This window comes from Paroedura picta, chromosome 9 (assembly GCF_049243985.1).
Source record: "Paroedura picta isolate Pp20150507F chromosome 9, Ppicta_v3.0, whole genome shotgun sequence".
Taxonomy (NCBI): Eukaryota; Metazoa; Chordata; class Lepidosauria; order Squamata; family Gekkonidae; genus Paroedura; species Paroedura picta.
In genome coordinates, this window is record NC_135377.1 from 44,513,728 (window position 1) to 44,541,389 (window position 27,662).

At 40.2% G+C, this 27,662-nt stretch overlaps 1 protein-coding gene across 11 annotated transcripts in view; it reads left to right on the forward strand.

Annotated features, from left to right (window-relative positions):
* Positions 1-27,662, forward strand: part of ZNF521 (zinc finger protein 521) — a 336,017-nt gene that overhangs the window by 286,431 nt on the left and 21,924 nt on the right. For all 11 annotated transcript variants that reach the window (XM_077352569.1, XM_077352571.1, XM_077352572.1 and 8 more), the window contains 2 exons: positions 2,314-2,445; positions 7,377-7,492. In XM_077352569.1, coding sequence (XP_077208684.1) covers positions 2,314-2,445; positions 7,377-7,492 — 248 coding nt within the window. The remainder of the gene's footprint in view (positions 1-2,313; positions 2,446-7,376; positions 7,493-27,662) is intronic.

The window sequence follows — 27,662 nt, forward strand, 5'->3', positions numbered from 1 at the left end:
TGAGGTATCTTCATGTGTTCAGTGTCAGACACCAGCTACTAAATGCACTAGGTTCTTGGCAAGATCCACTGCCACAACATTCAGAATTTTGGGACTACAGAGCAACTGGCTTTGTATGAAGCTTGCAAAGAATTGTGTCCTTTCCCCCCCTGTGAATCATCCACACTGTCATTCAATCTTATTTTAGTATGCACTCATTTAAAACTTGTATAGCACTTGGTGACTGTAATTCTTAATTTTTTGTGTTCTGTTGTGTTTCCTGGATTTGTTTATGCATGCATTCCATTGAGCTAGACCGCCTCCTTTTAGAACATCAGGGACTAGAAGAGTGAACCGATGTGACCAGTTCCATGATTTTCTTCAAGTGTGCATCATGAGAGTGACACCTCTTTCTTCCAGTATGAGAAAAGTATAACTAGGGGCTGAAGTCCACACACTGCCTAGAAGTTGTGCTCCCTGAAGCTGGATGGAGCCCATTAAGTAGATCTTATTCAGAAGATGGACTAAGGTTTTTGCATCTAGTCTCACCAGACATGGTCCTGTTTTCACAGGAGGGCGGTTTCTCATCTGATGGAACATGTGTTCTCAGGTTATCTTGCTAGGGGTCAGGGGGCTGAGGCAATAATGCAATAATGTGTTTTTTATTTTATTCCCTGAGGATAATTTAGAGTCCAGAAAACAGCACACCAAAACATGACAGATCCAAATGAAACAGATCCAATTACTTCTATAGTTTTAGTAGCTTGTAGTTTAGGAGAGAGCCCAGGTGATGACAGACAGATTGCTGCAAATGCAGGGCATGCTTTCATTCACTTTGTTATCTCCATCACTTCTGGTTGTTTCATGTCAGCCTTAGCTACCATTCCTTGCCTTCTTTGTCATTATAATCAAGTGGCAGAACAGTCTGATACTTTGATGCTTTGGGAAGGGAGGAGTGCTTTTAAAAATCCTTTTCACTTGAGACACACTAGAGTGGGGCACCAGGTGCAGTCAGGTTTGTTGTGTGTTTTTTTTATTAATCGAATAGTGTATTTACCTGTAAGATCAAACTGTTTGTATAACATACTGGTGACATACAGAAGGACCTTTTCTAAGATATGCTGAGGGAATTGAACCCTGTACAACAGAGCTGGGAGCTGCATCTTACCTAGCAACTGTTTCTAAGTAGGACAACCTATCATTGTTCCCATGGTGGAAAGAAAGAAGCTGGCAACACAGTTGGGAAGAAAACCTAATGCTAGACCTGGATGGGAGGGGGAAGGGCACAAAGACCCTGCAGCTGAGAAGTAGGAAGATTTTAGGTTTAACATCATGGTAATTCAAAATGTCTGTAGCTGAAAAATTAAAAGGCCTTGGACCCTGTAGCAGGGTATTTATTAGTGGGAAGGAAGGAGTTCAAGTTTTTTAAGATATCCAGGCTTTGTTATCTGGAAACAAAGGTTCATGATAGCATGCAAACTTAAGCAATAAAATACTGTATGTAAAAATGAACAATACCTCACAGAATTCAGACAGTCGCAAACTCTGTCAGCCATTGCTGTGCTTTTATATTCCAGCTACAAAAAGCCAACCCAAATAGCAAGGACCTATACAGCTTCACAACATTTAAAAAAAGATTTTGAGGCCTTGACAGCTGCAAATGAGAATGGGAGGATGCAGAAGGAAGTCTGAGATAGGAAAGGAAATCTAGAAAAGGAAATGCATTTTACAGCACAGAGTCAAATCCTGTTCTCCCTAACTAAAGGGTATTCAGTCACTCTTCCTTGTCCCCATAACTTTAGTGGGGCCTGAAGAAACTTGCAGTATTTTTCAACTCTCCTGTAGGTAGAATAAGTTAACAGCTGCTGCAGCAAGGGACACAGCAGTATATCTGTTTACTATTAATCTGCCACAGACCATGGAATAGAATCTTCCATATCTGGCTAGAGAGCATTGAGATAGATGTACTAGTTTTAATTGACAAAAAATCTGATGCCCTTTTACTTATAACAGAGACTCTTAATTCTTATTGGAAGTGGAATCTTCTAACAGCTACAGATTTGTAGGTGGTAGAAGAAATGCTTCCAAAAGAAAAGAAAAAAAAGGTCACAGCCCTGAGCAAGGCTATTAATGATAGGACGTTTTGGAGGTCATTAACTCATGGGGTCACAGCACTTAACACACAGAGAGGGTATGCTTACTAATACTGGATGAAAATCCGTTCATCACGTGGAGAGCATCTCAGTTGTATTTAATCCAGTGCTTTGTAAATGGCTCTGAGTACTTTGATGGGGCACTATCAAGCATAACAAATATCCTCAATTTTTCCACCAGATGAAGGACTAAATCATGAGTGCAAGCTCTGCAATCAGACATTTGATTCTCCAGCCAAGCTTCAGTGCCATTTGATAGAACACAGCTTTGAAGGAATGGGGGGGACCTTCAAATGTCCAGTGTGTTTTACAGGTGAGTATTTTGATGGGGTCAGTTGGCCCTCATGTATTCATGCACATTCTCCAATGATATCATTTATAATGTGTTGACTTCAGGTCAACTTGTTTACAATTATTAGATTTGTGCTTATTAGGGTTATTGATTCAGAATTATTTAAAAAGTCAAATGTGCTGAGCAATCAAGCAACTATCTACCTGAACAGAATCCCAAACATACCTCTCAAGTAATGTCTTTTATTGTGTCAATAGTGATTTTAATTTTTATATGTAAATTTGCTACTCATAAAAATACTTACAAAGATTAAGAGCTGTGCTATACCTCTAAATTAAAGGGAAACACATAGGAGAGGGGGGAAATTAAGTCCTAGTACACTTTCTGTTCTCCGAAGTATGCTCTATAATTTTCTTTTATTCTCATTGTACTGCTGGTTTAACATGCCCTATTAGCACCAACAAGGGACATTTTTGCAACATGTTTTGATGGCAGAGGTGTTCTGGAAAGAATCTGAAGTACCTTTTATTAAAAACTGGAATGAGGATACATTTTATTGTAAAGATTAAAACCTGCAGGATTGTAGCAGTTAAAGGTGGAGGGTAGTATGTTCTACAATAAGTATTCTCTCCACCTTGTGGTAGTTGTGTCTCAGTTACCTGCACTTCCTCATACCCCATAATACGTAATACCTACCCAGAATTCTTTGTTTTTTCAGCCAGTAGCTCCTCATATACCAATAATTGTTGAAACTCAGGATTCATTTATTAAATATGTATGCCCACCTTTCCCTTGTAGCTCACGGCAATTTATAATTCCAAATTAAAAACATATATAAATACAATAAAACGCCTCCTGTGTCTATGCTCTCATCCCTCATGCTCACTCAGTGGAATACCAGGAGAAAAATGGAGGCAGGGGTACAGCATCTTCATTGTTCTCGGAACTTCTCCAAATCTCTGTAGTTTTTAACCATAGACACTAGAGAAATCCCTAGAGCATCATGGTTGCCATATAAGATCTGGGTGCTTACCCAGAAATAATGCCACAGTGTCCATGCCATCATGCCTCCATAGTCTCAGCCCCCACAATGTCCCTAGGCGTAGCCAACAAAGAACTTGCAAACATAATAAAATCCAATTAATCTCCTTCAGCTAAAACCCCATTAAAAGCAAATAAAGTGACTTTAAGCACCTTCTTAAACATTCTAAGGGCAGCGGCTCTATGTCCTCTCTAGGAGGTATGTTACAGAATGTGAAAAGAACTGGAAACTGGTAGATGGAGACATCCTGAAGTAAAAGGACTACTTATAGTAGCAACTAGCAGACCTTAATAGAGACATATGGGAACGGATGGTCCTTCAGATATGTGGATCCTAGACCCTGAATGGCTTTAAGCACCTTGATTTGAATTCAGAAACAAACTGGCAGTTGATGTGGCTGTTTTAAAATAGGGTGTATATATGCTGACTATTCAACACTCAATGAGTTGGATCATATAAATCAGTGCAAGGTGTTCATGAAGGCAGGCAATTCTAGCCTTCCCTTTTCCCAAGCTGCCCCCTGTAACAGCCAAAAAACTTCTGCTGAGGGCCACAAACATTTATAAATTAAATGCACTGTAGCATGGGAACTGTAGCAAGTAAAAGGGAAAATCCCCACCTTCCACTTGTGAAGCGAATTTCAAACTTAGTTTTCCCTACTGTTGGGGCCGATTTTCACACACTTCCCTTTTCACAGTGCTCTTTGGCACATGAGTGTCCCAACCCTCAGTAGAAATTTTGGGAGGATCATAGACAACAGCTGGAAGAACAAGGGGAAGAATGGCATCCATAGAGTCCTGTACTGGTGACAAATTTGGAGGAGACTTTTATGGCTACTATGTTCATTCTAAAAGACAGAGAAATACATCAAATCAAGCTTGAACTTTCTCTAAAAGCTAAAACGACTAAATTGAGGTTATCATACTTTAGTCACATTATGGCCTATTATGCACGGCCGCCGAAACGGCGATTTCGGGTCACATGGAAAACGCGGAGGGGAAAGAAGCAAAGCAAACCGCTTATGCACGGGATGGGACGCAACGGTGGCAAAACCCAGAGTAACCGATTATGCATGCGACGTCCCCAGCGCCGCTTCTGTTTGCGCCCCGGTCACCCGGAAGCTGCGCTTTCTTCTGCGTTTTGTTAACGCGGCTTTCTCGGAGGCATGCACTGAATCTGCGTCCAGTTGCAGCCGGCACTGTGCGTTATCAGTGATTTTAGTCGCTGCCATTCCACCCCGAATGTGCGTTATTCCCCCCGTGCATAATGGGCCTATGAGAACTCCAGATTTAGTGAAAAAGACAAAAGGAAAAGCTGAAGGCAGCAGGAAAAGAGGGAGACCCAATATGAGGTGGGTTGATTCAATAAAGGAAGCTATTGTTGTCAGTTTGCAAGACCTAAGCAGGGCTGTTAACGATAGGATACTTTGAAGGTCATTAATTCATAGGGTCGCTGTAAGTTGAAAGCAGGTTGACAGCAGTCACACATACACCTTTCTCCAATTGCAACATCATGTCTGTGGTGAACTGAAGTGATGTGTAAAGCCCATTGTGGGCTGTTCAATCACTTGATTTTTCTTTTACCAAATGACAACCCTGCATCTGTGAACTTGCCTAAGACATGTTATTGAGCGTATTTGCCTGGCTTCTTTATTGTTTTCCCCATCCTTTCTGACACACACACACATATTATGCCCCATTCCACTCCAGATTAGCTCACCACCACTGTCTGCTGCATTCTTATCCTGCATCATATGACAACCAGAGGTGCACCAGGACAAACGTTGCATCCACTTCTCCCTTTCAGCTGCCACTCACAGCTGTGAGAAGCCCAGGTGGTTGACAGTTGATTGGCTTCCTACCAGTCAGAGGAACAAAAGTGCTTCCCAACCAGCCCCAAATTTGAGAAACATTGCATAAAAAATAACTTGTAACCTTCAGTGAAAATTAAACAATTGAAGGGCTGCATACAGATTATATCCTCAATCATCACATGTAAATTTGGGATTCATTCATCCATTCATTCATTTATATGGTCACAGACCATGATATAAAAATTAAACATAAAAGATTTAAAAGTATGTGGTGTAGAGAATAAAATTAGTAATTGTAAAAAAAAGTTAAAGGTTTCCTTCTGGAATTCAGGATTGCGTTTTTTTCTCTCTTTAAAATAAGAAAATTGGTGGCTTTTATCGATGGGAAGCAGTTCTGGGGTCCTCCATTGATATGCATTGATAAGACAACATGACCCTTCATCTCCTTCATATTATTACTTGTTGTTTGACACCTGTGAAATGCAGACAAACCGTACAAAAGGAAATGAATGCTACGTTTTTCACTTGTTGGTTAGCATTGCTGCTTCTCATTATTACCTTCCTGTATATCAGTTAAATATGTTTTCCCTGCATTATAACATTTGGTTACTCTTCACTGCATGGCTTGTTGTAATAATGTCTGAAGCTGTGGATCGTTTTGCTTTCAACAGTTTGCCTGTCAGGCATCTGTGTTCAATAATTCTTTCAGTCAAGCATTTCTCTGTATTTTGGTCTTTGAACTTCCTGAACCAGGATTCTCTTTCCCACCCTACACCATGCCACCTCCCCCCCCCCCGGCCCCCTGTGTTCCCCCTTATAGGACTTTTAGTCTAAGGATTACATTTGAGTTTGCTTTTAGTTTTTTAAGTACAATGTGCCAAGTAGTACCTGAGAAACAGTCTTGGTGATGGCTCTCACAATAAATAAGTAACTGGATTGAAAGAATCCTTTCAAAGCCAGTGGCCTTAAAAAATTGTTATGAAGTACAGACATAACTTCTATTCCAATCTGTATTAAAAAAACTACTTCCCTCTCCCTGCCCTTTTTAAAAATCTTTTGCTGTTGGGGTAAATAGACACAGCACATTAATCATAAACAATAATGTTTTATGAGTAATGCGCTATTAAATTATTTCAGTGTGTAGAATATTAACAAAAACAGAAAATCACTATTATAAGTTTTATATGAAAAATGGAATCCAATCCTTTTTTAAGGTAATGAGAAATGTGATTAAAATGTATGACTCACAAGAACGGTATTCTAATTTTTTTGTTGTTGTTGGCATTCAATTAGAATTATTTTAATGATTAGGAATAGAGTCAAAGTTAAATGCCAGCATCTTTAATAAATCCTTTCCTTGCCTATACAGATTAATATTGTAGATGCAAACTTTTTTTAGGTCACAGTGCACCAGGCATCCATCAGAAGTCAGTGCTGCCAACCCAAACACTGCCTCTGGCATATACAATTTAATTATTAATAGTATGTCTCCTAGGTAAACTGTTACACAGTCTTAGGGCCTTGTTTTGTAGTCATTAAAATTGAACATGTTTATATTATTGAAACCCTTGCATTCAGTGTGTAGGCAGAGTTGATCTTAAAGTATCCAAAGAGAATTTACCTGCAGTTCTGTTTCACATTTATAGACATTGCCCCAGTGTAGCTGTGGGATATAATTTTTAACATTAACACATTTAAATACAGAATTGTTAGTTAGAATTAACTTTTAGGCAAATGTGAAAAAATAGGGTTTTGGTATCTATTGTTTCTTAGATTCAGAACTAAATTAATTGTGGGGTGGATGAGAGAAGGGACATTTCTAAATGTTTTAGATTTAAATTATATTTTACTTTTACCAGACCTACAGCACAATTTTTTTTGCAAAGAAAAGAAAATTAGGAGTTGAATGTGGAACTGAGCAATCATGGCTGATGCCTATTATAGCAACAGTATAATCAAAAATTATAGGGTTCATGGATAATTGTAGCCTTTGCAATTGCTCTGAGTTAATGAGGAACTGTTCACAAAATGTCTCCCCACATATAAGATTGAAATGATGAAAAACAAAGTTCACTTTTTTTCTTTTTGATGTTCCAGTATTTGTTCAAGCCAACAAGCTGCAGCAACATATTTTCTCAGCTCATGGCCAAGAAGACAAGATCTATGATTGCACACAGTGCCCACAGAAGTTCTTCTTCCAAACAGAACTCCAGGTATCATGCTCATTGTGACTGTTTGAATATAGGGTGCTGCTGCCTAAGAAGTACCTGTCTTTGGGCTGCAGACTAGGTCTTAGAGGATCCCCTGATTCCTACATGGGGGAAGGACAAGGGTGTGGCAGAGCTGTGGTTTCTAACATGCCAAGGAAAAAAGGGTGGCACAAAATCCCACCAACCATATTATAACTTGCTAAAATGAGCCAGTTACTTTCTCAAAGAAAGTTCTGTTTTGTTTTTATTGTGTTTTTTTAATAACTGGGACTGTTCTGGAATTAATGGCTTCTGTATTTAACCATAATAATAATCTGAATCTAGAACCAGCCATTTCTGCAACAGGACAGTGGTCTGAATGTGTAACTAAAGAATAGGGATGGGCACCAACCTACAAAATCTGGTTCAGGATGACTTCTAAACTGACAAAATGCCCTCAACGTGAACTGAGCCTGTCCAGTAAGTTTGGTTCCCCCTTTCTCCTTGCTGTGAAAGGATGGGGATCGCCTGGAAAGTGTTGAATGGCTGACAGCCATTTAAATCATCCATTTTGGTTTTCCCCACTTCTAAAATAGCGGGAACAAACCAACAAGTTTAAGAGCTTGAAGGTGTTTTTAACTTAACAAGGGGGCAGCTATTAGGCTGAAATGGCTGGAAGTGAAACCCACCAGTGAAATGGCTTATAGCAGGTACACCGCCCAGCTGCTAGGTTTAACTGGCCACAAACACTGAACCAAACCCGATAAAAATTCAATAAATGGTCAGGGGTCTCTGAACAGTCCCAAGTCCATGCCAAATTATGACTCATGAACTAGTTCATGTCCATACCTAATATTTAATTATTATTCAGAAGCATTCACAGTCGAAACTGAAAATGGTTTGGTCCTTGGTAATAAGTGGCTAGAATCCCTCTGGACTATATTAACCATGTAGTCCAGTGTTGGTTGCTGTATTCCTCTGACAAAAGTAGAGAAGAGCTGGCTTTTTGTACCCTGTTTTTTACTACCTGTAGGATTCTCAAAGTGGCTTACAGTCGCCTTCCCTGTGACTGGCCCAAGGTCGCCCAACTGGCTGCATGGGGAGGGCTTGAGAATCAAACCCAGCTCTCCAGATTAGAGGTCACCACTCTTAACCACTACACCAAGTAGCTAAAAACTGTGGGAGGACAGCAACTGTTTGGGAAGCATGAGAATGCTCTTTTCTAAAATGTAATTTTTAAACTAGCTTTTGAGAGTCACTGGCTGTAGAGTTGTCAAACTGTAAATGTTCTCGTGGTCTCCTGTCTTCAAAAGGCAAGGTTCGTAGCTGTTATGGTGCCTTGCAGGACTACTTCCTTGTATTTTATAGTGTATTGGACCTATGGAGCTGTTTCTTACAACCTTACATAATTCCCTTACTGCAATCCCCATACCAATCCATTGTTTCCTAAATAGGAAATATGTCAGGGGAGAACCAGTAGGAACCCTTCCCCTGCCCTTTCTCAAGTGTCGAAACAGCCTCTTCTTGCTGCTTGAAACGACACAAAGGAGACAGGTTTCTCTCCTTTTGCCATACCATGAGCCTGCCTTTTAAATGGCCTAAGTTCAGCTGCAAAAGGACTGTGTACCATGAGCACTAAAACATCTAATTCTGCCTTCAGATAATGGTGGCTAGAGATTGAGTATTCCTTGCAGAAATCTTAATCATGGGTCTTAGCAGGTGTTCTTCTTCTTGAACCTTGCAGAAAGCTTTGTCTTTTGTTAAAAGTAGTATTTTTAAGCCCCTAGCGTTCTTTTGTAAATTCACATTTTGCTTTCATTGGGACATTGTTGTTCTCTAGAGAGAATCAGAAAAGAAGTAAGTCTAAAGCTCCTTACGTGAAGCTCAAAGAATATATTTGAAGAGGTCTCTGAATTGCTAGAATTTAGCAGCTAAGGATTTACTGAAAATACTTTTTGTTACACCTGTTGAAAATTAAGAAAATTACATAGCTAAAATATTGAGTCATTTTATACTTCACAAAAGCATACACTTACGTAATGCTGCAAAACCTTTTTGTATGATTAATGGAATCAACTAACAACAGATTTTAAGTTATGCATTTATAAATGGTTCATGTGCTTATCTGAAGGATATTCAAGCTGTAGCGGTCCAACATTGCGTACCCTATTAAAAGCTAATAGAAGTGATATTTGTAGATCTAATCCTCCTTAGATCCTATTTTGGTGGTAGCATGGTTATGTTGTTTGTGTGTGTGAGGGAGGGATTTGTTTGTTTTTCCTTGTATTTCCCCGGTTTCAGTTTTATCTTGCCCTTTGTCATTTCATGTGCTCTCAGTCTTTGGCTGGTATTTTCAGTGTCTTTTCCCTCTTTGTCTATGACCAATGCAAGGCTGGACTTTCTCCAAGGTTAACTGACTCTTTGTAGAAGTCTTCAGAGGGGAGGGGATTAAAGGCTGAATTGTATGTGGATATAGGTGGTGGCTGAGAGAGAGAGAGAAGGAAGGTGAAAGACAACTTCGATACCTTTCCAACTGAGATTTAACTGTAGCCTGATATTTGCTGTGACAGGTGCAAAAAGTCCCCCTCAAAGATTATTGTCTGATTCATTTTCACTGAGTTGTTACATTCCAATTTTTGTGCAACCTGTGTTGTACTTTGCAGCCATTAGCTAATTGATCATCCCAGCTTCCCAAGAGAAAGAAGAGACTGGGAACTCAGCTTTACAGATGTAGGCATGGAAAGAAAGAATATTTTGTAAAGCAATACTGTGAATGATCTGGGCACGATCGGTTTAGATTTTAAAACATTTGAGGGAAGATGACAGTTTTCAAGTGTTGAATAAGATACTAGAAAATATAAGAGGAATGCCAGTTGTCCATCCTTTCAACTAAGGATAAAACAAGCAAAGCTGGCTTTAAAATAAAAAATAGTTAGGAAACACAGGAGCAGAATAGCAATGGAACAAGCTGCTTACCAAGGCTATGTAATCTTACACTTTAGAACTATTCAAAGAAAGGCCAGACAAAGCTGTTGGGGTTGATGCTTTTTGGAAGCACAGGAGGATATTGTGTTTTAGGATTGAGTAGGATGCTCCAGATAGGGCTTCTTTCAACTCTTACAATGATTTTACAATAATATCCCAACTAACCTTTGGTGCTGCAGTTTTGAAGACGTCCAGCAGGCATGTTTGGTCCTAAAAATGGTGCAACCAGATGTATTCAGACTAAACAACACTTTTATTCATCTGTAGTAACAGGATTCTGAAGCACATCATGGGGCATTTTACTGTCCTTCCAATAAGACAAGAAGAGTAGAATTAAGGAAACATAGAAGTGCCTTTTTACTCTACAATGCCTGTAGAGAGATTTAATGACACTCTAGATGGGGATATCACATTCTTGGTGGCAAGCAACATAATACACGCCAGCAGGCCGTTCTGATAGATCTCTCATGGAATAATCTGCCCACGCATTTTAAGGGCCACATTCAACCTGGGACTGTTCTGGGTTAATCAAAAGGTTACATGGTTGGAATTATGTGGTTAAAACTTGATCTACTCTGATGATACTATTACTCAAACTATTGAGCTTCCCACTCCTTAGGGCAGAGGTTGCCTGTGTTTAATTTCTAGATAGATGCTATGAGTAGCTCCAATCAAAGCTGTAAGAAAGAAATTATGGCAGACACTAAGTTGATGCTACCATCTTCAATACTGCCTCTCTGATTCTTCGTAAATAGATTGATGGAGAAATCCTTTCAATCCAACAAAGCAGTTTAAATTTTTTAAGATTCCTTCACAAAGAAATCTAAAAAGTTTTTAAAATAAAGTATGCAATTACATTTAATCATTCTATATTTCAGGATTGTTGAAAATAGAACGAGCGCTGATTGTCAGGCTAGAAAATCGACTGTGATTGTGTATCAAATAATGAATATTTTGTTCTTCTTTTTTTTAATCTATTTTTAAAATCTGATTAACATTGTTCATCTTTAGGCCAATGTTTTCATTTATAATACCTTAATTTTTGAAGTGTCCTGAACACTTGTAGTCACTGTAAGATCAGAAAGTGAGAAGAAAGCATAGATTTGAGTTGGTACTAAAATATGCTGATTTTTAGGGGGAGTGTCCAGGGTGGCAGCCCCATACTCATAGTGTCTGGCTGATATGACGGGATGACTAATACTGGGTCCCTCAGGAGTCAGGACTGCCCTGGAACCTCCACGTTGGCAACAGAAGCTGGAGCTGGCCAACGCTGGCCCTCCTACAGCTTCAAACAGGGTCATGCAGCTCAGCCCTAATTAGGCTGAATGACTGCACTAGCAACCACAGCACTGAGACTTTACCTCACTCAACCCAGGAGTGGCTGGGCCATCCAAGTAGACAGCCTAACAGGCCTCTCTATCCTCAGGGCCAATGAGGCTTTGAGCAGTTAGCAGAAGGTGAGATGAGGGGAGGAAAGCCCAGGGAGGATGGCCATTAGAGAAATACTCTCATCTGCATGATCCTGACCCAGCACAGAGGGGGTCGGCCTGCCCCGAGAAAGTAATTTATTAGGTGGGCTGAGTATAGGTCAGGGAGGAAGTGCCAACCATCCCCCATGCTACCCAGGGAGATGAGGATGGTTGAGAAAGAGGACCCAGGATGCTTTTAAAACCCTCCTCTCTGTATTTTGAGACCTGCACTGAGGCCTGCTGAAGAAAAGGGTCCTGGAGGGTGGAAGAACTGGAATGGGGGGGAAAGGGGGGACAGGAAATAGTGTATGTTTTTTTTCCTAGCTCAAGTCCTAGATTGAAATGAACTGGTCATATTGAAGGCAAGCCATATGAGGCATTCTGAACCTTAGAAATGCAAACGTCAGCAGCCTGTGCACTATGAAGGGCCTACATGTTACGCTGCACCCTGTATCATCTGTGATAGGGGGATAATGTGAATGTGTTGCTATATGCGTGATTGTTATGATGGCTTTGTGCTTTATTGCTTTATTCATTAGGGCAAAACCTCTTAATTTATAGGGTTTTAAAGACTATATTAGGAATGAGGAGCTGTATTTCAAGTGAGATTTTTTTCTTAAGCACCTGTTTACATAGAGGTGAGATTGCCAAGGACAGTTGAAGAGTAATTGTGATATTGCCCCTCAGGGATGCCTGAAAACATCTGTACATAACAAAAAGCCCCCATATTCTTGACCGACTCTCCAAACAATTAACTTCGCTTTTATTTTGATACAAAGGAGTTGCAACAGAAATCGTGGGAGGACGAGAATCACAAAATATTCTGAATAGCTTTTCCTCCAGCTTTTTTTTTTTTTTTAGTTTTTGTATCAAAAGAAAGTTTTAATGCCTAAGAGGAAAAAATTCTGAGTTCCTTCTGCTGTTCCTTTTGTTCCCCTGAGGGCTAAAGGATTTTATAGTCATATTAGTCTTTCATAAGGTAATTCTTTTCTGAAAAAGAAACTTCCTGGTCTGGAGTATGTGAACCCAACCTTCTTTGATTGGCCTATTCAAATATAATCACTCCCAGTGGATAGGTGGTTCATTAGTCCATGAATATTTATTGCCCCTTGTAAAATCGACTAAGCCTGAATTGTCACAGTCACATCCTCATTGTACCAATAATCGTATAAAAGGATTAAATCCATTGTCTATGTCTTATCTCTTGTAATCACATATATGATTTTCATTTTTTCCTGTAAAGATCTAGATTTTTAATTATTTCATTGAATTTCATTCTATATAATACTAACAACATTTTACATATTAAATATCACTCTATAAAAATAAGCCCAAGGTCCAAGATACACAATTACCAACAATTTTATCTTCTGTTGGTATCTCTCGATGTTGTGTACAGAAAGTCAAGCTGCAATTGTTGGTGTATATATTTTATTTCTTTGATTTCTGTCTTTTGATATGGAAAGATTATATGAGAGAATACAGTTAAATACGGGGTGTTGTACTATTGTACCATTCTATCGCAACTTACGCTACACTTCTCTTTGGACTAAAATTTGATATTGGTTATTGAACCAATAAATGTTTTACTTTGTTTTTAATTTGTGATAGGTGGTCAGTGGCTTCAATGGACTTAGAAAGTTATAACTGTGCTTAGGATTTCACTGTCAGTGAACTTCATGGGGATCTGATATAGGGGTATCCTAGATCAAGGAAGAAGGAGAGAACTATAAATGCCACAGAATTTCTTTGAAGAAGGACAGAAGAAAAATTCTCTGAATCGATAAATAAATTTTAATATGACACTCTAATCACTAAAGTGCAATGCCTCTCTATTAAACATTTACTGTAAAATAGGAGTAGATAATATTTTGGTATTTTTGATGGAAGTAAAGGAGATTTGGCTTGTGGTGAATGGAAAAGCTCTTGGAAGGAGTTGATCTTCCCCTGCCTTTTCTTTTCCCAAGCAACCTGCCACTTTTCCTACAACACCTCTCTAAGGAGAGTCTCTGGAGCCCAGGAGAGCTTCACAAACAAAATGTACCTCTGGACAAGGTGTTACAACTACAAAGTAGAATTGACATAAAATTGCTTCCTTCATCCTGTTCAACTTGCATCAGTGGAAAAAGAATAATAGAATCATAGAGTTGGAAGTACCGTCAGGGTCATCTAATCCTACCCCCTGCATAAAGCAGGAACTTACAACTACCTGCCCACCCACAATGACCCCAATTTCATGCCCAAATGGTCCACACACACACACATAAAATCTCCATAATCCAGACTGGCCTGGAGGAAATTTACCTACCACCCCACAGTGGCGATCAGCAATTATCTGGGTATGCAAGGAAGGGCCTCAAGAGACAAACATTGGGACATCCCTAACTGCCCACCCACTGGAATGGGGGGAAAGGGGGGACAGGAAATAGTGTATGTTTTTTTTTCCTAGCTCAAGTCCTAGATTGAAATGAACTGGTCATATTGAAGGCAAGCCATAAGAGGCATTCTGAACCTTAGAAATGCAAACGTCAGCAGCTTGTGCTCTATGAAGGGCCTACATGTTACGCTGCACCCTGTATCATCTGTGATAGGGGGATAATGTGAATGTGTTGCTATCTCCCTAAATCAGAGATTTTACCTGATCTCACTGGGATACTGCAAAATCCTGTCCTGTGATACATTTTGTTTGTGAGGCTCTCCTAACCCTCAGAGAGTTGTTTGTTTATTATATGTCTATACCACCCTCCCCTGAGGCTCAGGGCAGTTTGACGATAAACACTGAGATGCTTATGGGCACAAGAAAGATTACTCCTTCAGCTTGTGCGTTTTTCCATAGAACCACTTGCATTAACTGACATGTAGAGATTTTTTTCTTCAATAATTAATAAAATTATTTGTCTAATAATTACTGGGGGGTCTGCCTATCACCTGTAAAGTTTACATGGGTGGCAGCCATTTCACTAGTCAGTTTTGTTTCCCCTGCACTTTGACTTGCAGCTATTTCAGCCTAACAATGGGGTGGGTCAGTTGTTAGGCTGAAATAGCTGGTGGAAGCCATTTCAATTGTTAGGCTGGAAGCCATTTCATCATTCCATTTCACTTTCCCCTGGGTGAAATTAAGGGGAAGTGAAACCAACCCGTGAAATAGCTCACAGCCATTTAAACCAAACAGATCAGCTGCATACCCGTGCCACTCAGCTGTTAGATTTAAATGGCCACAAACAGCTGAAATGAGCCCAACAAAAGCCCAGTAAATGTTCAAGGAAGGCGTTTTCCCCAAATATTGTCTCAGACTCTCCAAGCAGGCCCAAGTTTGTGCCAGTTTTTGGCTTGTAAGCCCATTCATGTTCATCCCTAATATTTAAGGCTTATTCAGAAGCATTTGCAGTTCAAAGTAAAAATGGCATGTTCCATGGTAATAAGTGACTGGAATCCCAAACCTTTGTTTATTAACTATGTAGTCCAGGGTAGGTTGCTGTATTCTTTCCACAAAAGTAGTTAAAGACTGAGAGAGGGCAGCTGCTATTTAAGAAGCTTGAAAATGTCTTTCCTGCAATATAATTTTTAAACTGGCTTATGAGACTCACCAGGTCTAGAATTGTCACAATGCAAATATGCACATGGTCTTCTGTCTTCAAAAATCAAGCTTCATGGCTGTTATGGTGTCTTGCAAGAGTACTTCCTTGTCTTTTATATTATGTTGGACACAGCCAGTTGTTTCTTATCATCTAAATGAGCTCCCCTCCTTACTGCAATACCCATCCCAAATTTCTTTTGTCCATGTAGGTCCCATAATCCCTAGAATACCCTTTTTGATATTCCAAAGTGACCTGACCTTCCTTTTTCACAACTCATAAAGCTGGTTGAATCCAATCTCTTGTTTCCCATATGAGAAGTATATCAGGGGGGATCACGTATTCTTATTCTTATACCAAATATTTTTTCTGACACCATATCCATTTTAGAACTGAACTTGGGCCTTATAAAATTGCTGCCCCACAGCACAGTGGGACTAGACACACTCCTCCTGCCCCTTCTCAAGTGCCAACATGACTATTTTCAGACTTAAAATAATGCAAAAGTCTCGGCAAATCCTGTGAACCATTTAAACCATCCATTTTGCATCCCCCACCCGCTTCCCAGTTGTGGGAAGCTAAATGGACTCGTGAAGACCTCAAGCCATTTCAGTCTAACAACAGATGTGTGCACCCACCCCACTGTTGGGCTGAAATGGCTGCCATTCATTTAAAGTGAATAGCCTAGTAGGTCTGCCCACCAGCTGTTAGATTTAAATGGCTTCCAGCCATTAAATATGTATGTTTCACTCACAGGAAGTGAAATGGCTTGGGTAAAAGGTTAGCAACTCTTCATAATGAATTCTGCCCATCCCCACTCCTTTCTGCAGGAGAAAGGTGGTCCAGAGTGACTTGTTTCATTCTGGAGAATTCTGGCTCAGTTTTGTTCTGAGTTTGGTTCAGGTTATGTCCCAAACTGGAATTTTTAGGTTTATTCTCATTCCATATTACATGTGAAGAAAGCTGCCTTAAAAAAATGAGTTGCATATTACTGTAATTTCATTTAGGTCACATTCAGGTTCTCTCTGATGGCAAATTTCTGGTTCGCTCTGATGAGCATGAACGCAACTTGTTTGTGGAGCTCACGGGGTCCATCTATCCTTTCCCCTTTGCCTTATCGTGCATATGGAGTATGATTGAAGCCCTTTTGGTTTGCAAACCTTTTTATCAAATTCCAGTTTGCTGTGATATCAGAATGAATATATTTACACACGGGTATGCTGTTTACAGTGGGAAGATTTCCATTAGAAAACAGCAGCATTTATTGTGAAATATCAATTTTTGCAAGCATGTTGGTAAAATTCCTGACTATATTTATGGAATAGCTTGTTAGAATAAGTTACCTCTGCACCATAGGGGCAAAATTAGAAAAGAATTCAATCTATTCAGTACCAACAGATTGGTTCCTTTTACTGCATAGGCATCTATCTTTCCCTGCTCAGCAACATACCTATAATGCAGATTAGTTACCTCTTAACAAATGCTAAGTAATACTTTTGTTCATGCAATTAGAGTGATTGAACTGATGGGCTTTTCCCACTCTTTTAAAGAGTATTAAACGGATAGTGGTGAAAATACTCTTTAATTTATTTAATCTGGGATGAAAGATGCTGATTAACATAGGAATGAAATGCTTCTCTAAGTACGTCCTAAAAGTGTAATAAATCTAGCCTTTTTGTAATTCTTTAAGCATCCAGATACTATGAACAGAAGGGTGATTACAGGAAACTAATCTTAATTGAATGATTTTGAAAATGGTGACTTAGGGTGTGGTATTTATTCAAGACTAATTAAATTGGAATACATAAAAATCTTCTGAATTCAGCCTTCAGCTTCAGAAGCAGGACAATATACATACCAAAAGAACACGAGTTTAGGTGCATTACATTCTCAGTTTATGTTTGTTTATTTATTGTATTTGTATACTGCCCTCCCCTAAGGCTCAGGGCAGTTCACATAGAATGTAACAGGAACAATACATCAAACTTGGAGATTTGTATATTTGCAGCATTTTGGCTGTGTTTTCTGAATTGACTGTCTTGCCTTGAGGTACCTCTCTCCTCTCCCACAGATCCTGGCTCTACTGACCTTGTAGTTTGTTATGGCAGGGAGAAGACAACCTTGAAACACTGGTATTTTTCCATTAAAGACAATCAGTAGGCTGAAACTTACTTCCACTGTTAGCACAACTGCTCATTTTTGTGATTGGCCCAGGCATGCTGTAGGAAAATAAAATCGGAGCTTCATAGTTGAGATATACATATTGACAGTGTAATCCTGAACAGAGTTATGCTTTCTAAATCCTTTGCCTCAAAGAGCTTAGAAAAGTGTAACTGTCCTTAGGATTTCACTGTGAACCATATCTCCTGGGTTCAAAGGTAGGAAGAAAACACTGCATGGTGACAGTTTCCCATTGGTTTTTCTCCTGGTTTTGAAAGCTGGTTTCACTTTTATGACATTGGGTGAAGGGAGATTTTTTAATAGGTTTCACTGATATTTTTCATTCTTTCTTTGATCTTTGTATACATATCATTATCTGAGAATGCTGGAAAAGATTTAGACATTATAGGAAAAAAGCAACTGCTGAATTACTCTGACTGTGAAAATTTTTTTCCTGATATCTAGCCTATATCGTTGTACTCTAAATATATAGAGGAACAACAATGGATAAGGATATATTTTATGATTATATTTATATACCACCCTCCCTGAAGGCTCAGGGTGGTTTACATAAAACAGGAATTATACAGATAACTCAGTTTATAATAATAATAATACAGTGATAATAACAAACAGTATTGTAGAACAATAGAACTCTTGGGAGAACATTAAATCAACGCATGGTGATGGCCCAGTGAGTTGGGCAGATCTGCAGTGATTGTTGAAGGAAGGCTTAGACAACACAGGAGTCTTGTCCAGAAAGTTACGGCAGGGGATGGTGGTTCACATGAATCGAGCAGCAAAGAGCATCTTGAATTACTGCCAGCAGACGTCCCAGCAATCCCTTCCTTCCAGTAGCTAGGATTAACCTCAGCTCCCTGGACATGTGCACTCGAGGCATTAAGCGGAGGCACAATAGAGCCCTAGATAGTCTTTGTAGAATTCTGACAAAGTCCCACTTTTGTTCCTTAAAGGAGAATTAAGTAGTATCCATAATATTCTTGTACTGTCTAGGCAGCCCTTTTTGGTTCTTTTGTGCATTTTAAAGATTTATTAAGTGGACAAATAGATAACAGGAGGCAAACAAGAGGAGAGGAAAAAAATGAGAGTCTTGACCATCATTCCACAACCTCAAAGTAAAGGAATAATCCCATACCACCCCAGTTCATTGTCCTGCTTCAGATGTGGCTTTCACAGTTCAGCTGCTGTACATCTGGAGGAAAGATGTATTGTACACTATTGACAGAGTTTGCTAAAGCAAGATATTTCCAGAGCTGAACCTGTATTTTAAGAGAAACTCACATTTGTATCCTTTATTGTGATATTTGGCAGCAAGTCTACAGCTAGTAACAGTCTCTGCCCTGCAGCTATGAAGGAGTAAGACTCCGGTGTTGGAGAGAGAGTGGTGCTCTGTATAAAAACCTGAGATGTGGTAGGCAAGATGAATCGCGCTTAAAAGCAGTGCTTGCGGTGCTGTCATTTAGAACAGGAACACTGAAGCTTTAAACGAAAGTGAAAGGCAGGATAAACGCCCCCTTTAAAAGTGGTAAAATTCTTAAACTGCCTACAACAACAAATCTTCTCCATTGATGACTTAGCTGAGGGCAAGGCAATTTGGCAGAGGATGGCTCTCCCTTGGGATGGGAGGCACAGAATCTTCTTTTTTTAATGTAAATAAAATCATTTTTTGAACACTGTGAACTAGAATTACATGAAATAGCATGTCCCAGAAACTGTATAAAGTAGAGAGGTTGGCTGATCTAGATTCTCAAACTGTTTTATTGAGAGCGTTAATTTTCTAGCTATTTTTTATGCCTGTGTGTGGTGCACTTGATTGGTTTCTTTGGTAGTTCCTGGCCAAAATGCAGCCGCTTGGAACACACACAAGTGATAGTTTGAGAATCAAGAAGGAAATCCAAAGAGAATGGAGTTCACGTATATGCCATTGTCACAAGATCAGCACTGTTCTCTCTAGCTTTCATCTTGACACAAAGGTCGCTTCAGAAATTTGTCCATGCATTTACTGAATGCACAGAGAGAATTGCATCCATTGGCCCTGAGAGGGCTGCATTATACTGAAACTTCTGTCCCAAGCTCCTGTAGGCCTATGGTCCTCCATCTGGTGAAGCTCCTGCTTTTTGTAGGAGGTTCCAGACTATGTGACAGAATCTCTGCACAAAGGGACAGTAAACCTCTGAAGAAGGCTATTTCCCTCACATGTCTTTAGAAAAGTTATGTTCATGTTCTTGTGTTTTCTTTTAAAGACAGTTTGGTGTAGTGGTTAGGAGTGTGAGGACTTCTAATCTGGCATGCTGAGTTCGATTCTGCACTCCCCCACATGCAGCCAGCTGCGTGACCTTGGGCTCGCCACAGCACTAATAAAGCTGTTCTGACTGAGCAGTAATATCAGGGCTCTCTCAGCTGCACCTGCCTCACAGGGTGTCTGTTGTGGGGAGAGGAAAGGGAAGGCGACTGTAAGCCGCTTTGAGCCTCCTTCGGGTAGAGAAAAGCAGCATATAAGAACCAACTCCTCCTCCTCCTCCTCCTCTTCCTCTTTCTTCTAAAGATGCCTGTGCTAGAGAAACACGTGTATCAAAGTCATATTCTTCCTGCTGGTCAAGTTATTGGATTCAGGGAATTGCTGCCCTGCTTTCCTGTGGTTTCTGAGCTGTCTTAAACTTTAGAGACTCCCCACTCCCACTCAGAACGGCACCTCAGCATACTTTCCACACTGAGGCGCTTCAGCAGACTTTCCATATTGGCCTGTGTCTCCTGCCTAAGATAACCTAAAAACCAGCCGAGTGGTATGCTAGTGAAGCTAGAAGGGGAATTCCCATGGGTGAGTGGCAGGAGATGCCTGCAATGGCTGGGGGAGGGGCACCAATCAACATCATGCAAGCATGCTATTCCTGACTGACTAGCTGCCATGGCTGTGGTATGAGCTGCTGACACCAGTGAAGTGAGATAACTGGTCTGCAAATATAGGTTTTCACATTGCTTGCAAAGACCACTCATGTCTGTTACTTCTTGATGTTTTGGACAGTAATTCTCTCCATCTCAGTAACCCACCACATTAGATCAGTGATTTTCATCTCCCACCCCCACAATGTGGCATATTTTCTCAAACTACTGTCCCCTGTCTGAGGAAAATTGTGGTTAGATGGGCAGATAAGGCTGATCTCAATAAGAAAACTTGAATTTCAGGATTAGTTTTACGAATAGAGACTTTTCGATGACTCTCTCACACAACTGAGAAACATTTTCCTAAGCTGCATTTATTTCTACTTATTTATTAATTTACTTGGTTCATTCCCATCCCTTTCACCCCAGTAGGGACCCCAAGAGGCTTACATTGTTCTCTTCTCCTCTGTTTCAGCCTCACAGCAACCATGAGAGGTCAGTTCAGTTGAGAGTGTATGAGTGAGCCAAAGTCACCCAACAGCTTTCCATAGCAGAGTAGAGATTCAAGCTTGAATCTCCCTGATTCTAGTCCAATACTGTAACCAGTACACCGAGCTGACTTCCTCTAAGGAATATTTGGTTTCTTTGTTTTTTAAAGCAAAAATATCATGTGAAGACAAAGAGTTATAGCATCAGGATAAATGTAATTAAATCAATATACAAGGCTTTGATGTACAGCACCTGAAAGGCTTGGATCTAGTGCAGTGTGCACTGAATATTTCTTGAGCTGAGCATAATTCTGTTCATTTGGAACCATTTGTGCTATAGAATTCACCAGTGCAAGCAAGATGCACAATTGTCGATGTTTCCGGGCAGTTCATTGGGAGCGCTTGTGCTGTTGGCTGTGCAAGTACAAACCAGGACTCAAGGCCAAGTGACTAATTGTGTTCTCTTTAAAGTAAACCTTTAAAGGGGACGGGTGCACAGGTGGATCTCTACCTTAGGATTCCAATTGAAAGATTAATCCCACAAAATGCACCAGCAATTGTGTGGTAGTTGCATATCAGACTGTTAGTCTCTCTCTGTCTCTTGCTCTCTCTGGATATATACCACACCATAGAAAGAAATGCTCGTCCTATTAAATATTAGCAGTGCTTTTTGCTTTGCTTTGAGTTTGTCAAGGTGAAAGGTGATTGTGCAGGAAAATGGAACAGTATATTTGCAGTGAGACAGGCAGTAAGAACTCACTCCCATGCTCAGTTATAATTCATGACTGTACTGGTGGGAAGCCCTTATCCCTCTGTGGAGTTAATGCATCTCTACTGTAGCCTGCTGAGAGCACCCTGCGTCCCCTCCCACCATCTGTGCATTCACTTGCGTGCCTTCGCCGGTTCTTTTTACTGTGAGATCTCTTGGTGTTAAAACTGTCAAACTACTTCTGCCTGGCAGAAGTGGCTTGATGATGTGTATTAATGTTAAATTGTCGTGTAAATGGAAAAGAGATGGAAGAGAGATTTATTACAGGCTTCTTTTAGAAAATACTGTACCAACGGGTGTCAAAGAGTATCTGCTTCTTTTAGACATTCCCTGACTTAGGGAGTCTCTCATTCGCTTGCCTTCTTTGATGAAATCGTCCATATAAGAAGGTGAACAAAATAGTTTTTTGTCTTCCACACTTCCTTCCTTCTTTTCTTCTTTTCTTTTTTTGGGGGAAGGGAGGTTATTCTTGTGATTTTAACTGTGTAGTATTAGCCACCCATCACTTCATCTGCAACTATTTTCGTTTCTCGGATTCTCTCCTGTCCAAGTGGAGGCAACCCACTCAGAGGCAGAGGGTTAATTGCCTCCATGTTTCCCAAGGTGCGGGAATCACATGACCAGAGATTATTAAGCAATCAGAATCCGTATTCTAAAATAGGCCGAGTATGAAGATTTTAATAGGGCAAGAGGCTGTCTGAAGGGGACTGCGATGTGACAAGAGCCCTGATTGCAGCATAGGAGGGTCAGAATTGGTCCATGGAGATTTGAGATGGCACACTATTATCATGACCCCTCGATGCTGCCCTTGGTATGGCAACTACAAATCAGATGGAAATATATATACTTTGTATCCATGCAATGAGATTTATTTATGGATTTCGCAGCATGTGTTGTTGCAGTTTGTTGTTAACACATCTTTAAAACATAAATCAAATCTAGACCTCAGATGGCAGTGAATAACTTTAACAGATGTGATGTCATAAGAGGCTCAGTGTGTTGTGAACTGCAGAAATGACCTTTTTAAAAATATGTATCAGGCTTTTGGTTTATTCCAAGGAGGTTTTGAAGGCACAAAGGCAAGGTAAAAGGTCAAACATTAAAACAGCAGTAGCCACACATCCTCCTGATACTTTGACATTTTGTGCAACTATTATGAAATCTCTTTCTCTGAGCATTTGGTGTGCTTTTCCATGCAATTACTTTATAGCGTAACAGATGCGGAATTCATTTGTTACACGAGATCAAAACAGTTTCCCTTAAGGCATTTTTTTATTTTGGAAATGATTGGAGATGTGTGGTTCCCCCCCCACCCCCATTTTCACTTCATAAACCAAAATGCAGTTACTGGGAATATATAGTCCTTCCTTCAGCTACCAAGGCTGTTGTGAGTTGGAGAGCTGTGAGAACTGTGGGTGTGCAAGAATCACAATGCCTTTTCCACAAGGCTTGTAACATCCATTGATCTGCAGATGGAATACCAAATGCCCTCTAAGTCCATGCCACCTCTGAGTTATTGATATGGAGGTGGGGGTGACTAAGAAAAAAATGGGTTGTGCTTACTTGTGAGCTACAGCAACACTGAAGCATTTTGCTACAGGTCATTTTTTTTAAATGCAGGATAATTGCTTCCCCTTCTTTTTTTTCTTCTTCTTTTTCTGCTGCTCTGCTGACCCTGAATGAAATTTATCAAGTATTTTTCAGGAGAGACCTTCCAACATGGTTTATCGAACCGACTACATATTATTGCCCCCTTCATCAGTCCTTTACATGAGGACTGGGTAGCTCATGCATGGTCTCTATGGGGCTGTTGCAAGTATAGCGCTGCATAACAACACTGGAGGGGGTGGTTCCATCTGAAAAGGTCTGGCATGATTACTAGAGTATCGTGCTAAAGTTCCACAGGATAAAAATAAAAGCAGGGCAAGATGGACTGGAGCAGCTCAGTGTCCAGGTTTTCCTAGGTGAAAGATCACTTTGAGATGACATGGCTGAGTAGTCAGGTTGAAGTCCTACTTGGTATTTTATTAATTTTGCACTAAGATAAATCCTGAAATTCTGACAAACTCCATGACAGGTGAAATTCCTCCTTGCAGAATGTGCTCAGCAAGAGGCTGCTCATTTCGTTCTGTTCTGAGGCAGGCAACAGGAGGGCAGCTTTATAATCAGCCCTCAAAGGACCCCCAGCCGCCCCAGAGTCTTGGGCTGATTGAATAACTCCTGGGCCTCTTCCCCTAGGCCTCCATCAGCAGGGGTCCAGTGGAAAGCAATCTCCTGCAGACTGGCACTGAAGTGAGCTTTAAACTACTATTTTCTGCTCTCCAGAGGAGCCCGGAGTACTAAAAGATAGATGGACTGCAGATATTTTATGAGAAACTGTCAGAAGAAGAGCAGGGTAAATGTTTTTTTTCTCCCTATCTTTTTTGAGTCATGCACTACATCATTGTACTATTTCTTCCAGAGTCTTGCACATTTAAGGGAAGAAATTAATTGATAGCTAATGATAATTTCTTTTCCTGGATCCCCACTTCTTTTTCACTCTTTTCGTTTTGTTTTATTCTTTTTAAAATATTCACTCAGAGGCCCTCTGCTTAACCACAGTTGCAGAAAATCAGTACCATTTGCACTGAAATATTTATAATGACAGAATGAAAAATTGGATTCATTTTCTGGCTTGTAGCCGAACAGTCGGCAACTTCGTGCAGCATTGTTTAGCATCTCTTGTTCTTTCTTCTTTTTCCTGGGAATTGTCTTCCTGCACATGCACAAGCAGGAGATACTTTGTAGGAGTGCGTAGGAAAATGCCATCTCTCCCCTTCTCTTGTCTAATCACAGATTATTGTAAATAAAGTATTGTGCAACCTGTCAACCATTTATAGTACATGTTGTGGGGGTGGGGAGAAGGGAGATTACGAAAGATGACATGCAGTAATCTATTTTGTGCGAGGGAGCAGTGTGCAGATGGAATTCAGAGGCTTACTTCGGCATATTCATTGATAGGCAGTGTGTGGACTAACATTAGACAGAATGCCTGGAACTTCCTGCTGATTCTTGCTCTGTCAGTGAGTCTGAGTGCCAAACTAGGTATTACCCCTGTCCCTTACTCAACAGAGAAAAGCAGCTTGGAATGTTGACTGTGAATGGAATAATGGCTAGAGAGAAAATGGTTTACCGGATGACCCTGCATTCTTCCACTCAAACTGCCCACATGCAGGGGTTGCATCAGGAAACTGTTATCCCCGTTCGCTATGTAATGTCTGGCTTGGAAAGTTGTGGTTTCCATAAAGCCAGTTTTTAGAAATCACTTTCAGCTTATACTTTGGGAATTCTACATAGACAAATGCTATGTACAGTTTAGGTAGATCAATACACACATAGGCTCCTATATCACAAAGAAGTAATGTTTTTGTGATTTATATTTGGAAACCATCTATGAATCAGATTCTTGCATACACTGTGGTTGAGAATGGAGAAAAGGGGATATGATACAGACTGCCAGATCAGGAATCTGCAGAAAATCTTCTACAGTGATTGTTTCTTGAAACAAATCTGCACCGTTGCCTTCCTGGAGGCAGTTCAAGGTCCAGGTTATCACACATGAAATTTTAGATGACCTAGGCTCAAATTACCATTATGACAAGCTTCATTATTATGTATACAGCCATCCAAGGGCACCCTTGTAGGTATTACTATCTACATATCAAGGTAAGACTTGGAGGGCTTTCAGATGAAGGGCTAGGGAACAAAGTCAGATTTTGCTGGCTGACAGTCACCTCCAAATAACTATCTCCCCAGCAACGGTAGTCAAGCAGCTCATGAGCCTCATCCAGGACTTCTGATTTTCCTGATTCATCCCATGAAAACTGAGCTCAAGTGACATCCATGTGTGGCAGAACACCCAGCCAAATCAGGAGATCTGTAGAGCTCTCTTTAAGTTTCTAACCTATTTACTCAAAAGGTATAACATTCATCAGTTCTAAAGCAAAGCCTTCAGGCTGCTGACAGTAAAGGGAGAAAAGGAACCGGAAGTTTAAGATAGTCAAACTGTCTTCAGATGACATACATTGTGTGACATCAACACACATAGAGAATGAGTATGCTGGGCCCATCCCCACCTATATGCCATCAGTAGACTATGAGAATAATGATTACAAGTGTACAAACTGTGTATATATAAATTCTGTCCCCCTGAGTGGAAATGCTGCTTGCCAGGTTGTGATATCTACTGTGGGTGGCAAATGCATGTAGGCACTATGATCATGTTTAAACACGTGTGGGCAGGAGGAGGAGAAGACGTGGTTTTTGTACGCCGCTTTTCTCTACCAGAAGGGGTCTCAAAGCAGCTTACAATCACCTATCCTTACTCTCCCCACAGCAAGTACCCTGTGAGGTAGGTGAGGCTGAGAAAACTCTCAGAGAACTATGACTGACCCAAGGTCATCCAACTAGCTGCATGTGGAGGAGGAATGGGGAATCAAACCAAGTTCCCCAGATTAAGGGCTGCCGCTCTTAACCACTATACCAAGCTGGATGGGCAGGACTAGCATGTTCGTTCTGTTCTGTTTGTTAAGCCTATGTCATCTGAAGAAGACTTGATATTGATAGGGCTGATTCTCACAGTCATGTTCTTCTGGCTATTTCTGTGGTAAAAAGGTATTTTACTGCAACACATGAATACTTGTGTGAGATGCAGGCAGTGGGTAGTACAACAAAAAACACAGGTGCATGGGTACTATTTATATTTCAGTGACATAGGAAAAATAGTGTTAATGGCAGAGTTAATGGTCAAATGCCTAGCAGCAGTACAACAAAACTGGGCAATGCACAGTCAAAGTATCATGCAGGGAAATAATGACTTGTAAATTTAAAAAAGAAGGAATTCCCTCTCCACTCTCAAAATGCTCTAATGAGAATTGAGCATGCTCATTGTTACAAGGCGTATAATGCTGAAGGCAGCTGAGTACCACTTAATGGAAAGAAATGAAAATTGGGAGAGAGGAGTGAATAGCCTGTTTAAGGCCCTTAATGCTTCTAATGTTTTGGAGAATATGATCCATTCACCCTCTACCATTCAAGATGCAAAATCAACCTGTTGCCCTAATCTCAGTTCCCTGTTACTCCACACACAGTAGCCCTGCCCACAAGTTACATTGAACACCCATACAAGCTAAGTGCCATTGTTTTTTTTTAATGCATGCATTGGGTAATTCGCATATTACATTCAACATATGCACAGCATGAACATGTAGTTGTAATGCCACTATTTTAATACCATAGGTCTCTGGGTACTGGTCTCCACTTTAAAGTGAATGTGCATTGGTTCTTTCTTACAACCAGATGTATGCACATATATGCAGAATAGATGTGCCTTCACTGTATCCATTGAGTGGAGGTAGCAGGATTACTACAGAGAAAATGTTTCAGTACAGTCTTAGATACTGGATGTTACCTGATGAGTAGGATAACTGTAGGATTGACTTGTGGACTCAAAAGGATACAATCCAATGGCATTTTGTGATGCCATGCCATTTCCAGCCACCCATGCAGAATTTCTTTTTCTTCCATTAATTATAAGCTTGGAATTTTAAGTAGATTTAATTATATTCTTTCGGGAGAATATTCTTAACAGATTAATTTGTCCGTGTTTACTTTTCCAAAGGAGGACCGACTTATTAGGATCATTATTAATGTTCAGTCTTCTGTAATTTGTGTGATATATACTTTACTAACAGCAAAAGTTTTGTACAGTCTTGCAAATCTGGCTTTTTATTATGTTCCCAAAGTGGATTTGAAGGAATGTACTGTCAGGTCAGCACAAAGTGATGTGCATTCTGCTACAAACGGCAT